Here is a 13,803-nt window from a genome sequence, read left to right as displayed (position 1 = left end):
AAGATCCACTTGGAACTGAGGTAAGTCTCTGTGTACAAATAGAGATGCCTTAGGTGCGTCTGTGGTTGTTGATGTTGTTCGGGGAGTACTAGTGTAGATAACGTAGGGAGATAGTCGGATCGCTCCTGACTTCAAGTTGGTTTCCTGAAGGGCGAGTACCTCGACTTCGTGTCTCCGTAAATGTTGCCGTAAGTCATTTATCTTGTTTCGAAGCCCGTTGACATTCCACTGAATTATTGTGGGAAATAAGCTGCTTTTATTGCAGCGAGGAAGTGTATTCTTTGTATGTTTCGTTTTTTCACTTTGCAATGTGTTGTTCCCGATGAAGCAGTCTAGTTGCACCAGGAAGTGGCAAGTGGAACAACAATGTCGATAATTGTGATCATTGCTTGAGCGATGGGTGATTGGAGAGAAGTGAGGAAAGAGCGCAACAACGTGACAATTGTGCACAACGCATTACCAAGGCTTTGAGACTTGGGTGTTGTAACTGATCTTGGCTTCTTTTGAGCTGGGTGTTCTCTTGCCCATTTTCTTGGTACTTCTTGGTTCTTAGAAGTATTCTGGGTCGAAACAGCTTCTGCATTCTTGGGTGGAGACTCTGGCTGCTCTGCAGACGGGACCATTGGCTTCGGCATGATTTCTGATGACAAAGTATCCAACGGGGGAAAATCGGTTTCATTCATCTCTGGGATGATAGCTTTCTTGTCTCCTTTCAAGCTTTGCTTTTGCTTGTGGGGAGTGCGGTGCTTCTCCAGTCCTCGAACCTTTTGTTCATTCGTGATGACAGTTTTGGCAGACGTATATTCGACATTGTTCGAGCTTCTGTAGTTAGTTATCTGCTTTTCAGCTTTGTAGGCTGGGCAGTTCCGGGATGTGGCATCGTGGCCTCTCTTGCAGTTTATGCACCTTGGTTGCTTCGCTTCGCACTCGCTGACGACATGTTCTCCACCACATCGGCTGCAGCGTTGCGTTTTGGAGCATGTGCTCGCCAGATGTCCGAAGCGGTTACACTTAGGACACTGCCGCGGTTTTTCGAGGTAGGAAAGGACACTGTATCGTGTGTGCCCCAAAAAGACGTATTCTGGTGAGGTTCTGGTGGAGAAGACAAGCTTTACTGCCTCTGTCTTGCCGAGTCTCCTCACTTGAATGACTGGTGCTTTTTCCCTTATTGATGCCCAGAGGTCCGCGTCTGTGATCTCTGTTGATACGCCGCGAATAACGCCAACATTGGAAGATGGGGGTGCTGGCTCATACGTCTGAACTTGAATTGTGCCAAGCTTCTTCAGCCGAAGAAGGGACTTCGTTGATTCTATATTTCTTGCATCTATGGCCAATAGGTTAAGGCGATAATTTGGTCGAATTTGGATTACTCCGTCTGGTGCCAGGTTTTCTAGCATCTGTTTCAGAGCCAGAGGATTCATGTTAGTGATGATCGTGGTCGGATTAGTAGGTTTGACAATGACCACAAGGTTGTGAGTAGGCTGAGTGATGATCGTCGCCTCACTCGAATTGGATCCGTGGCGTCGTTTCTTTGCTACTTTGGTGATCCATCCACCTTCGTCATCAGACTCCTCCATGACGTTATCAGGGGAGCACTCAGAGATGTTGGATGATTCGGCTGATTGGTCCGCGCTGCATGCTTGTGGCGGTGCGTTTGGATGGCTCATTTTCCTTAATCCCCGTTGGTCGGAGACGGGTCACTGCTTCAAGAGCCGAGGACAGCTGCCCCTCGTTGAAGAACGAGGGGTTGCGGAAGAATCGGTGACAGATATATATATATAAAATTGTCATTTACCTCTAGAGCAATGAAGAGAATGGTCCTACCGGACTCGTCGTCGTCGTCGTTTTTTCTCAGAGTCACTTCTTGTATAGGACACTGCGAAGTGTAGGCTTTGAAAAAGGACCCTACTTTGGGGAGTTGTTTCTTCTTTCACAGTGCAATGATGCAACATGTTTTTAATAGAAATGAATGCCAAAATAGAGTATAACAGGGTACCCAAATTTAAAAAAAATCGAAGGTGGTGTTTTTTTTTTATTCGCATTGGAATTTTTCTTTGTTTGATTTTTTTCCTATGTTTGCCTAAATATATTGTAACAATTGTGTCACTCAGATACCTTATTTATTTTTTCAATAATAGCCATATATTAGTAAAATAATGTCTGCAAGTTATGTAATAATGATTAAATTATTTCATGAGATACAGATTTCCAAAGTTTGCCATTTGTCGTTCGAGCAGGCATGTTTGGCAATTTTTAGAAAACTAAATAAATTTTTAATAAATATTATTACTTTATATTACAAGCAAGTTGTACCCATAGTTTGTTTGTAAAACGTTTCAAAATTCTCCTAGTTTTATTGTTTTAATTATTCACTTTCAAACTTGCCCCCTCCATCAGTGCGCGTTATTGCAACTGTCCACCTCTCCCTGCCTGACGATTTTTCTTGTCTCCAAATTTTTTTCTGGTCAAAACTAAGTGTGGATTCGTTTATACCAGACACTAGACAATGTCATATAAAAACATCAGTTGATTTAAAAATGTCGACCAGCCACCCTTTGGTCGATCTTATCTGAAATCACCCTGGTATACTTACGCTCAACCGAAGAACTGGCTAAACGATGGCATCCCGAGCCTCGTTGCTTTCATCACAGCCCGCTGCCACGGGCTCGACGGGAACCTCTTCGGGGAGGACAGTCCTTGGCATGCTGCAGGGGTACGTCTTGGCCAGGTTGTGCAGAACACAGCAGGCAACAGTGATGTCGCAGCATCTCTCTGGCTGCATCCTCAACTCAGCATGGAGGCAATGAAATCTCCGCTTGAGCTGGCCTATTGTCCTGCACAGTGTATAAATAGAGCAAGATCTGTTATCCTTTTGAAGTGGTTTATAAGAACATCTAATGAGGTCGGCATGCGATGTCTATCATCGCTCCAGCCCATTGAAAACATGGTATTATGCCTAATAATTTATATTTTTGTTGGAATATTTTAACATAGTAATGATATGCAGATTTGGTTAAAGATTTCAGTGATGTGATTGGTCTGAGTCATTTTGGAGCAGCCCTTGGAGCAGTCAAAAGTCAATTATGGTGCAACAAAAAGAACTTTTGTAGCATAAGCGCACATTCATTTTTATTCATACCAATGCAAACATCAAGTGAAGAATAATTTGTCGGCGTGTCCAACTAAAGGGCAAAGTCTACATTGCCTTCTCACATACGTTCAAACCTTTGTTAGCATCAACTGCGCAGCAGGAGTTCCTCAAACACAAAAAACTATAGCGTTCAGTTGCGTGGAGAAGCGCCATGACAGGGTAACAAGAAGGTGAGTGATGAAGGACAGCACAAACTCCTTTAAATGGTTATTTTAGGTACTGAATGCCACTAAATTAGTACAATAACATTGGTCACATAAACTGATGTTTCCTTCAAGTTCTATAGGTTGTAATAAAACTGCAATTTATAAATGAGATAAAAAAACAAAGCAATTATCATTTGATTATCAACATAAATTACATTTTATCTGTAGAACTTCATAGCAAAAACGGCATGTGACCGAAACTTAAAAACAAACCCACCGAACTCATTCAGGCTCTTCTTGAGATTTCATCCATTGCTCCTGTCAATTTAGTTCGAATCTACTCACACCTATAGAAAATTGATAGCTAAACAAATGAGTTGGCATAAATAAATAAACATACATAAGAGCACATATAAATGCTGTTGCAATACCAAAGTACCCTTACTAAATCTCGAAATCGAAAAAGGTACCGCCAGGATCTCGTAATCCATCATATTTACGAGCCGAAGTGGCGTTCAGGAATTGTTTTGAGTCTCACTTTGGAGGAGAGCTTTCTCCTTGACACAGGGTCCGCTGCAGAGAAGCAAGACATGCAAAATTGCGATGCCTACTCCGTGGTGTTTGCTTCTTTGCAGTACACCGGTGCGTGGTGAAAAGCGCATTCAACGACACTATAGTCCGTTGCAACCTAAGAACGAAGGGCGAGGGTAAGACGGGTTTTAGAGGGGGAGGCAGGCGGAACGCTAAAGAGAGAAGGAGGTTTCCCCCTCTCTTCTCTAGCGTTCCGTCTGCTTCCTCCTCCGCGGCCTGTCTTACCCTGGCCCTTCGTTCTTAGGTTGCAACGGACTATAGCTAACCCTCCAGAATGAACAGACGACTAACATAAAAATTATTGCGAAACTTCCAGATATTGCCTGTCATTCATACGAAATGTGATGGAATAGTATGGTATACGAGACGATAATCAAAAGTTTTGAAAACCTGAAAACTTGCGTAAGCATATCGTGACGGTCCGGCCGGGCAGCGAAGCCCGAGCTATTATATTTTCAGTATTATTAAAATGAAATTAAGTTTTGGTGCTGCGTTGGTGCAAATTCCTCACATTTTTGTTAAACGTAGCAGGACGTAGCAGGGTAATCACTTTGGCGCAAATGGCGCAGCAATCCAATCACAGATATAATGAAAATGTTCTTCGCAAAAACTTGCAAGGAAAATGCAGTTTGAGATAAGCAGTATTTAATAAGATATGCTTGAATAAGTCTGTACACAAACTGTCTAAAAACAAAACCTGCCTAAGCCAGTGTTTTTTTTTTCACAATGCAAGCTGTTTTTTTTCTTCTAAGAATTGCTTTACATTTAGGCAATATAGAGTAACAAAAAAAATTAACTGCTATTGTTTGAAAAGTATAAACAGCTAGTAAAAACCTGCAGGTTAATAAACCCAGTCATACAGGAAGGATATGTTTCAGAGAAGTTCTAACTTCTATTCTGGAGTTTAAACAGAAAAGAGCAAATGAAATATAACAATTATTGTGACATATAGAGTTAACTGGCTAATGGTTGAATTTTGTGAATTGATGTTCTTCATTCCCACAATGCTGGCTAACCTTAGAATAAACATTTCAGGCTATGGTAGTAGGTTACAGCCCGTAGTATAAATAAGGTGTAGTAGAGATACGCCTTCCTCTCCTTGCTTCTGAGCGGCCGTATCCTACTATGCAAGAACATAAAAATGGCAACATATGTAAAGCTCAGGCACAACCACATAAAAAAGGTTAGGTGCCTCAAGGTACCGAAACACTGAACCGTCGAACCAGGACGCATAGCCTGGCTTTACCGTTCCACGATGCTCCTCGTTGTGCTATGTGACGCATTGTAGGCGACCTCCGTTGCTGATGACGGAGACAGGAAGGGCGTCATCAGCCATGGCTTGCAGGTGTAGCCGCTGTCTCCAAGCAGTAGGCCCTCGTAAACGCCATCGGCCAGCTTGCCTGACAACGAGCCCTCGGTGAATATCCTAGAGTCGTGGGTGCTTCCAGGCCATTTTGCAACCACATTGCGGATACGGTAAAAGAAATCAACCACTAACTGTACATTTATTGAATGGTACAGATGGCGGTTAACGTACACCTCCTCATGCACTTGTGGTGCCTGTATCCGAATGTGAGTGCCATCAACAGCACCCACGACCGAAGGAAACCCACCGATCTCAAAGAAGGCCTGTTGTAAGGCATGACCCTCAGCTTCACCTGGCCACCTGCATTGTAGATGGATTTGAGTCAGTCTGTAGCACTATGACATTAACAGTGACGGTTTTGTTGTTATGATCACATGCTTCAAAATAACACAGCTATCATTCATCGTCATCAATAGTGAGCAATAAAAGCCTCGTCTGCACAATGACAGTACTCAGAAGCCGCAAGACTAGCTCAGTAGCAACAAGTGCATAGTTGGGAGTGCAGAAACCAGGCTGTTTGTAAATGTCTGCACTCCTACTTTATTTGTAGTTTAGTTAAATTTGCGCCTGCACCAATAATAGGTACTAAGGGAGTCATTTTGTACACTCCAGTTGGTTCGTGTAATTTTACTGCCCAGTTCACTGGTCTGCATGTCACGCTCATTACCAAAGAACAAATATCTAGTGCTGAAGCAACACTTTTAATGTTCCTTTAGGGAGGTACCAGTATACGTGGGGATCGATGCGCTGGCAGATATTCAGGCTAGCAAGCCTACAGCTTAGGAAACAAAAACGGAAGGGTCATTGAGCAGGTGGTGCGCCGTAAATAAATTGCAGAATAGGTGTGCTGAGAAGACCACCTTCAACGAATTCGGGGGTTTCAGCGAACACAATTCACGCACCGAAATTTCTATACAAAGGGTTTCTGAAATAATGGTGATTGCTCATCGAGCAATCTAGGCCCAGGCTTTTTTTCTCGGAAAACTGGCCTGCACATGCGCCTAATATCGGGACGCATCAGAGATGCTCCAGACCACTTACCCTATGAAGTCTCGGGCACGACGTGCCAAGGCCTGAGTCACCCGCCTCACAGTCCGCGAAGCAGTGGAGACGTGCACACGGATGTAGTCCCCTGCGGTGATGAGGAAGCTCCCCGTGGCGTAGAACTGTAAGGCGACAATGACCTGCTGCTCTGCAGAGAGGGCGCGGCTGCGACGCGTCGGCCGCTCCACGTCCGGGCGCAGTGTGTTGGCGAGGAACACAATGCCCGCGCGACCGAATCGAAAGCGCTCCTGCAGTTCGTCCTCGTCGAACTCCTCCAAAGGGTTCAAGCGGTCACGGAACACACGCTGCCGTCCCATCATCACAACAGCGTACTGGGCGAACACGCGTCGTTGTCGGCGTCGCGTCACAGTCGACATTGCGTCCCTTATCTTCACCAATCAGTCCGCAAATCAGTTGTCAGTCAGTCCGGTAGTCAGTCGGCGGGCGAGTCGGAGGGTCGGTTGGGCAAATGGCAGGAGAAGACAAACAGTGAAAATCAGGTGATAACTAAAGCGCGGGAAACGTGCGTCGCAAAATACGGAGAACAAAACAACGAATCTCTAAAGACCGTTGCCAGATCCGAAATCAACGCTGCAAATTTATGCTGTGTTTGGCGGCACAATAGATGCATCAAGATATTTATTATTTTTTTTAAAGTACATATATATTTTCATGCATAAAAATAAACATTGTGATAAGATGTTTTTATTTTTCTTAATAAAGACAAAACTAGCAAAAAAGTTTCTTAAAAGGCTATTGTTTGCTTCGACCGGAAGGTGGCGGGAGCTACCGCATAATAATAAAACACGGAGAAATTGTGCATTGAGTTTTTGTCGAACGCGGCTAGGTACTCGGATGTACCTAGGTAGGGAAACGCGGTTAACTTTTAACCGCGGTTAGAGTTAACCAGCTTCGAGCAAACGGGCCCTGGTTTGCGAAGCGAGCAATGATCACGGGAACTTGCCCTGGCTTCAAGTGTAGCCGGTGGGCCGACACCACTTCAGCTTCCGAAAGGTCAGGTACACCCATCTTAGTCGCCACATCGTTTAGATTTTCTAGCAGGTTCTCGCCGTTTTTCTGCGGAATACCATGAAACTCAAGGTTTAAGCGTCTGCTCCTCCATTCAAGGTCATTTATTTCGTCTTTCAGCTGGGAAATTTCGTCTTCACATCTACTGTCTTCGATTTTTTCAACCCTCGCTTTCAAGTCTTTGATGACCACGTTCTGACTAGTTAGCTGGGTCATGATTTCATCATACTGGTCAGACATCATTTGCACCGAGTGTTCAATGCCATCTACAGTTCCTTTGAGGCTCGAGATAATCTTGAGCTTTTCACTGATTGTGCTGAACATGCGGGCAATATCGACTTCTGATGGTTTGGCCTCCTTCGCTGATTGACTTCTCTGTAAGCCTTTTCTACATGTCGGGCACTTCCACTCCTCTCGTGCGTTCTCGCTTTTCCTTTTAAACGAAGCCTCAGTAATACCACTGCACGATCCAAAATGATAGCCATGAGAACACTCGGAGCAGATTGTAACATTTCCATCGTCTGGTAGAGGCAAACCACACTGCAAACATTCAACGCCAGGTTTTGACATAATATATACAATGATGGCTGTATGGCAGCAGCAGCAGCGTCGAAGAAATGTTAAACAGAAAACGCTTATTCAACCAACCTGGAAATACAGGATGATGCTTTTAGGGTGATAGCTCAGAGCCGCCGCTGCTGCCTGTGTCGTGGCCGGTCGAAAGCAGCTGGTTATGTAGTGTCCTCGTTGCTTGCCCACCCTTGCGGCTGATTCCGGAGTCGATGTTCTTGCAGATGACGAAAATGACGTGCCACGTTGATAACGTCCAGGAAATGCCGTGTCAGTGTGGTCACGAGGGACCTCAGTACGGCTGCCGCTGGTTGTTTCTCGGACTTGGGCACGTGTATGCCTGGAAATACAGGATGATGCTTTTAGGGTGACAGCTCAGAGCCGCCGCTGCTGCCTGTGTCGTGGCCGGTCGAAAGCAGCTGGTTATGTAGTGCCCTCGTTGCTTGCCCACCCTTGCGGCTGATTCCGGAGTCGATGTTCTTGCAGATGACGAAAATGACGTGCCACGTTGATAACGTTCAGGAAATGCCGTGTCAGTGTGGTCACGAGGGACCTCAGTACGGCTGCCGCTGGTTGTTTCTCGGACTTGGGCACGTGTGTGCCTGGAAATGCAGGATGATGGTTTTAGGGTGATAGCTCAGAGCCGCCGCTGCTAGAAAAAAAATTGTGCGCCCTCAGGAAGTGTGGAGTAAAGCCCATATGTCCTGAGAAATGTGGCGCCATACATTTTGTGGAAGTGCTCAAGACACGTGCCGCGCCCCACTTCTGGGACGAACTAGTGCCATTAAATGAGCTGCGCTTAGATTATCGGCACTCTGTTCCCCTTCATTGTTGTGGGCGCCGCCATTTTGGTGCTTTTGCAGAGCAGTCGCTACTGCCGATCGTCATGATTCTAAAGTGCGACTTCCTCAGCATTTGATTCGGTGTTAGGAAGCGCATATATTTCCCTGCTCTTTCGCGAACTCTTTAAACATTTGTGGAGGGCGAACAAGCGTTTCTTGTAATGTCAGATAAATCTTCGGATACCTGGCAACCATGATTTTAAGCCACAATATGAACAATGGCGTTACTCTGAAGCGTAGCTTATTTAGTTGCACTAGGAAGAACATGGCGTCTGAAATGTAGCTCAATGCTGCGCTGTTCCCCCATGATCCTCCCTACTGCCACTAAATAACCATATTGTGGCTTAAAATCATGGTTGCCAGTTATCTGAAAATTTATCGAAAATCACAGAAAACGCTTTTACGTCCTCCACAATTATTTAAGCCCTTCTAACACCGATTTGAAAACTGAGAAAGTCGCATTTTTGAATCATGACGATCGGCAGTTGTGTCTGCTCTGTACAAGCAACAAGATGGCAGCGCCCACAACAACATTGGGAAACAGACTGCCGACTCTAAGCATAGCTCATTTAGTGGCGAGGTCCACACTTCTGCGCGGCGAGTAAAAAGCAACAAGAAGCAACCGTTTCCCACCCGTGAACTGTACGAAGATGCTCTCTGTCCGAGCAAGTGGCGCAGCTCTACTACTGGTCCACAATCGCGCGCCTACTGCGCATCAGGTGACAATATTGGCAACGGGTAAGACAAGAAAGGACACTTTACGTCAGTCTGCCTGTCAGCGAAAAAGAGCCACTCAAATACACAAAGCCGTGTTGCATTTGAGCTATCCTCTAAGTTCCAAAAGTTTAAGGCGCTGCCGGCAAGTGCCGACTAAATTCCTTTGATAAAATTCCCGCTTACATGTACCGGAAACCATTGTTGTGGAGCGCGCAAAGCACGTGCCAGGAGCGGGTTCTCCGCTGCCATTTGCTTCCAAGGGCCGTTAATTTCAGTACTGCGCCGACAACTGCTTCCGAGGGCCGCTCGAGACATGGCCCTCGTGCACTAACGCATTTGCTGCTACTTGCAAGACAAACGCAAACACGTCGAGGGGCTTTAGTCCAGACCAGAGCCGTGTATTGGTCCAGACCACGTCGTCCAGACATAAAGAAGGATCGGAGGCCGAGTGCAATAAAAAAAAAAAAAAAGGATCAGTGGCAGAGCGGGATAGAGCCACGGTGGAAGAAACACATTTAGGTGATGACTCTGGCCGTTCTTCTCGTGGGGAACGAGCTACCAGATCGTGTTCGGAGCTGGCCTCGAACCAAGAGTAGTTAGTTCCGCGCCGCCGCAAAGGGCGCTGAGGTGTGAGGTCCCTCCTTGGCGGCCACGGTGTCGGCGGCGTAGCGTGCTCGCCTTTTTCGTGGTGTGGTGGTGGTGTGCGGCCAGTGGCTGGCTTCGTGTTTTGATTTTGTGCTGTGTCGATGATAGGTGACACCATCGTGCACAAAGGTGAGCCTTAACCCACAGAAAAAGAAGAAGGAGGAGAACACAGATTTACAGACTCTGGTGACTTGGTGGTGGCATGACGGTGGTGAGGTACAACAAGAAGCGGTGAGCGAGGGAGTGTGGGACCATCGGCGGGAGAAACAACTGGAGCAGTCGGTTTGGGAGGTATCCCATACTTGGGCGTCATCTACCCCTGTGCGATTGAAGCGTGCTCGGTGCGACCACAACAATGTGGCCGCCCCATCGGATACAGAGTCATTACCTAAATTTGTTTCTTACACCGTGGGTGCAACGAAAAGCGGCCAGCGAGGGAATGCGGGAGCACCGCTGGGAGAAACAACCGGAGCGGTCGGTTTGGGAGGGACCCGATGCTTGGGCGCCATCTATCCCCGTGCGAATGAAGCGCTCAGACCGCCGAACATAATGTAGTCGCCGCGTCGGACAGAGAGTCATCACCTAAATGTTTCTTCCACCGTGGCTAGAGCACACCAGCTCGGAGCACGTGGAGCGAAAACTCGCGCTACAGAACCCAGGAATCCTGTGTCCCATCCCCACCCTTGCCCATTTCAATTTGGATGAGCATCGTGCCGTCGTGCCGTCGTGTATCAGCATTGCCTGGTGCACGTTAAAGACCCCAGGCTACCGGTTGTACTAGACTGGCAAAATTTTTAATCCACACCTGCGAGACGAGTCGCTCGTTTAGGTAGACTACGTTCTAGGCTGTCTGAACATACACACACCCCAATTTGTTTCCAGACAGATAAGGTAGCACCGGCTCATTCCATCGTGGCATAGGAAGATCACTGTTGAAAGAGGTGATCATAACGGACAGTAGCATAGTGAACTCCCAAGGTTATTTATGAAGACAATAAAGTTAATTAGAGGTTCCTTTGATTTTGCCTAAAATTAAAAAGGTGAATAGAAAAAAAAAAAAGAAACGTGCGCCTCAACCTTGGTGGAAATGTATTTTCTCCCTAGTGCCACTAAATTAGCTACGCTTATTTAGTGGCTTTATTTCTACCTATTGATGGCCCGTTTTGTTTTCTTACCAATCCGCAAAACGGGAAGTGTTAAATTTACAAAAAAATTGTTTCGGGTGCCAAAACGCCAACGTCAAAATCCAATTTGCATCTCAGAGTAAGCACCTACTTGTTGGTTAAGAAAATATATTGTAATTGTTCGAACTAATAGAAATCATGCTTCTTTTTTTTATATCCACTAGCCACCAAACCAGGACTACAGATAATGAAATTATCTGAAGTAATGTTTCATAAAATAAATGTTGATCGGATTAAGTATTATAGTCTTCTTTGTGCTGCATCCAACTATTTCTTTCTAATTATCAAATACATATTAGGGATCTCTGTTCAAGCCCCCTCCCCCCCCATTCACACGGTCAACATAAAGGCACCTTTAACATAGGTCCCTTTGCTATCGGCGCATCAGCCAGTGCTCTTGGGTCGCGAGCACACGCCACGCGCGGAAGATCGTTAATTGATTGGCCGCAGAAAACAAAGGTCCCTTAGCTGAAGGTACCTTTACGGTCATGTGAATGGGCTATAACGAGCCACGCTTGTAGTGTATGCAAGGGTTGGATCACGCGCGACAATATAGCACACACACAAAAAATAAAATCAACGAAAGTCTCGCTTTCAGAGCCTTATCACGCCTTCGCTAGGAGTCTGCTGACGTCTGGTTACACGTGCAACACGTGCTGGCGTCTGCAGTCATAAAACTGGTTGAAAGGAAAAATCTATTTTTTTTTTCATTTACTTCTAATTACTTATGTAAAAAAGATGAACGCGTGCAGAGCATGCATTTAGTAATGTTTTTGAGAAAATGTTGTTTTTTTGGCCACTGCAGATAATTTACGCATCCCGGGAAGATAAAACTCTGAAAATGGGACGCCATCAGTGGGAATAGAGAGCAAACATTTGAGAGTAGGACGTGAACTGGATCAAAAGATTAAAACGAGAGAAGAAATTTCTCTACGAACGACTTCCACCTGAGCCTAATATTGTCATAACAAGAACTTACTTTGTGGACACATTTAGGATTTACTTAATTCAAAAAGATACTGTCAGCAAAAAATAAAACGAGTCTTCTTTTTTTGCTGCCGAGTGTATTTTACTTATGCATGCACTTAGTAATGTCACATGCGTCCACAATGTTAGTTCTATTTGTTTTGACGATATTAGACTTAGGTGGATGTCGGCTGATCCACTACACAATTGCGGAACAACCGACATTGCGGAACGCGAGAACCTGAAATTTTGGATGATAATCAGAAATGCTGTGAGCGCAAGCGTGTTTGTACATTTGGCTTAAGCTCCCGCTGGTCGAGTACTGTTGCAGCTGACGTGCAATCGAACACAACAAAGAGCTGACGCTTGTATCCGTAATTGTGCAGGGATTCCACAGCTTGCAACAGAGGTCAAACTTTCGAAAAGGTCCACCGAGCTTGCAGAAGCCTTGAGCGTTATATGTGACTCTTGTCTTATGTTTTGTACTCCCGTACACTTAAGGAATATTTACTCTGGACGTCCACTTCCGCTACCGAATGAGATGACATGATCAAGTAAGGAGAGGCCCAAAATTACTTCCAGTGGAAGAGAAAAAAAGACACAAAAGGTTGTTGTTTATTATGCCCTAGTTTCATAGAGGGTCAATTAGAAATAACCAATACTAATAAGCCTCGAGCAAAGGACACAATCAATCCCCACCTCTGCCCATTTCGATCTGGATGAGCATCGTACCGGCGTGCGGTCGTGTATTACTACTCCGTGGAGCACTTGAAAGACTCCAGGATAACGGTTGTGCTGCACTGGCTATATCGCTTGTCTACAGCTGAGACACCAGACGTCCATTGAGGCAGACTAACTTCAGGCAGTTTAAACACAGATAAAAACAAATGAAGCACGCACACAAAGGTATCTTGAAAAGCTTGTTGTCTTTCGGTGCTTATCGCGGCGACCACACTCTTAGAAAAAAGGGTATGGATAGTCCTCCCTTAGGGGGAGGAATGGTCTTGTAACCTATGCTCCTTTAGAAAGGGAGAAGATTTCGTCCTTGAAGCAGGGGAGCAACTAGTTCCTCCGTCGCCTGCATCTCATTATGGCGGCTCTGAATCGAGCAAATCGAGCTCAATAAGGCTTAACGAGGACGCTACGGCTCTTGGACGGGACGAGAAAAGCAGCAAATAGACGCTTTGCACACGCGCCAGATTGAGCCGCCATAGCTGACCTTCTCCTGTTTTACCGAGATGCCGAGCCACCGAAGCGAGCGTTTACGAGCCTCCAAAGAGGTCTATGATGAGGAAAAGGACGCAGTAGCACCTAAAGTCGCAATAACCTGTTCTGCTGTGGTAATGATGACGTGAAGCGAACGGAGTAAGAGGAAACAAAAACTGAAGGTCGTTTATGGCTGCGCCCATGCACAGCTGCTGCAAAGCGTCTATTAGCGGCGAGATGTTTTGGTGGCGCCCTCCTATGGTTCCCCTTTGTGACGTCATTACCTTGTGAACAACAAGTTCGATGGTGTTTGTAAATAGCATGGTGGAAGCCTGAAATCATTGCG

General features: G+C 45.7%; 1 protein-coding gene across 1 annotated transcript; it reads right to left on the bottom strand.

Moving 5' to 3' along the window:
• Positions 1-5,130: 5,130 nt before the first annotated feature.
• On the bottom strand, positions 5,131-6,675 carry LOC115313245 (putative nuclease HARBI1). Its single transcript, XM_040215169.1, has 2 exons — positions 6,296-6,675; positions 5,131-5,554 (listed from the first exon to the last, which is right to left on the bottom strand). The coding sequence occupies exons 1-2, from the start codon at positions 6,673-6,675 to the stop codon at positions 5,131-5,133; spliced, it is 804 nt and encodes a 267-aa protein (XP_040071103.1).
• Positions 6,676-13,803: the final 7,128 nt, after the last annotated feature.

This window comes from Ixodes scapularis, unplaced genomic scaffold (assembly GCF_016920785.2).
Source record: "Ixodes scapularis isolate PalLabHiFi unplaced genomic scaffold, ASM1692078v2 PGA_scaffold3__209_contigs__length_174095766, whole genome shotgun sequence".
Classification (NCBI taxonomy): Eukaryota; Metazoa; Arthropoda; class Arachnida; order Ixodida; family Ixodidae; genus Ixodes; species Ixodes scapularis.
Note: the sequence above shows the minus strand (reverse complement) of the source record. Positions and strands in the feature narration are given on the sequence as shown.

Coding starts and splice junctions, on each gene's coding strand:
- LOC115313245 (XM_040215169.1), bottom strand. CDS start 6,675: ATGTCGACTGTGACGCGACGCCGACAACGACGCGTGTTCGCCCAGTAC. Junction 5,555..6,295: donor CGTGCCCGAGACTTCATAGG/GTAAGTGGTCTG, acceptor TCTACAATGCAG/GTGGCCAGGTGAAGCTGAGG.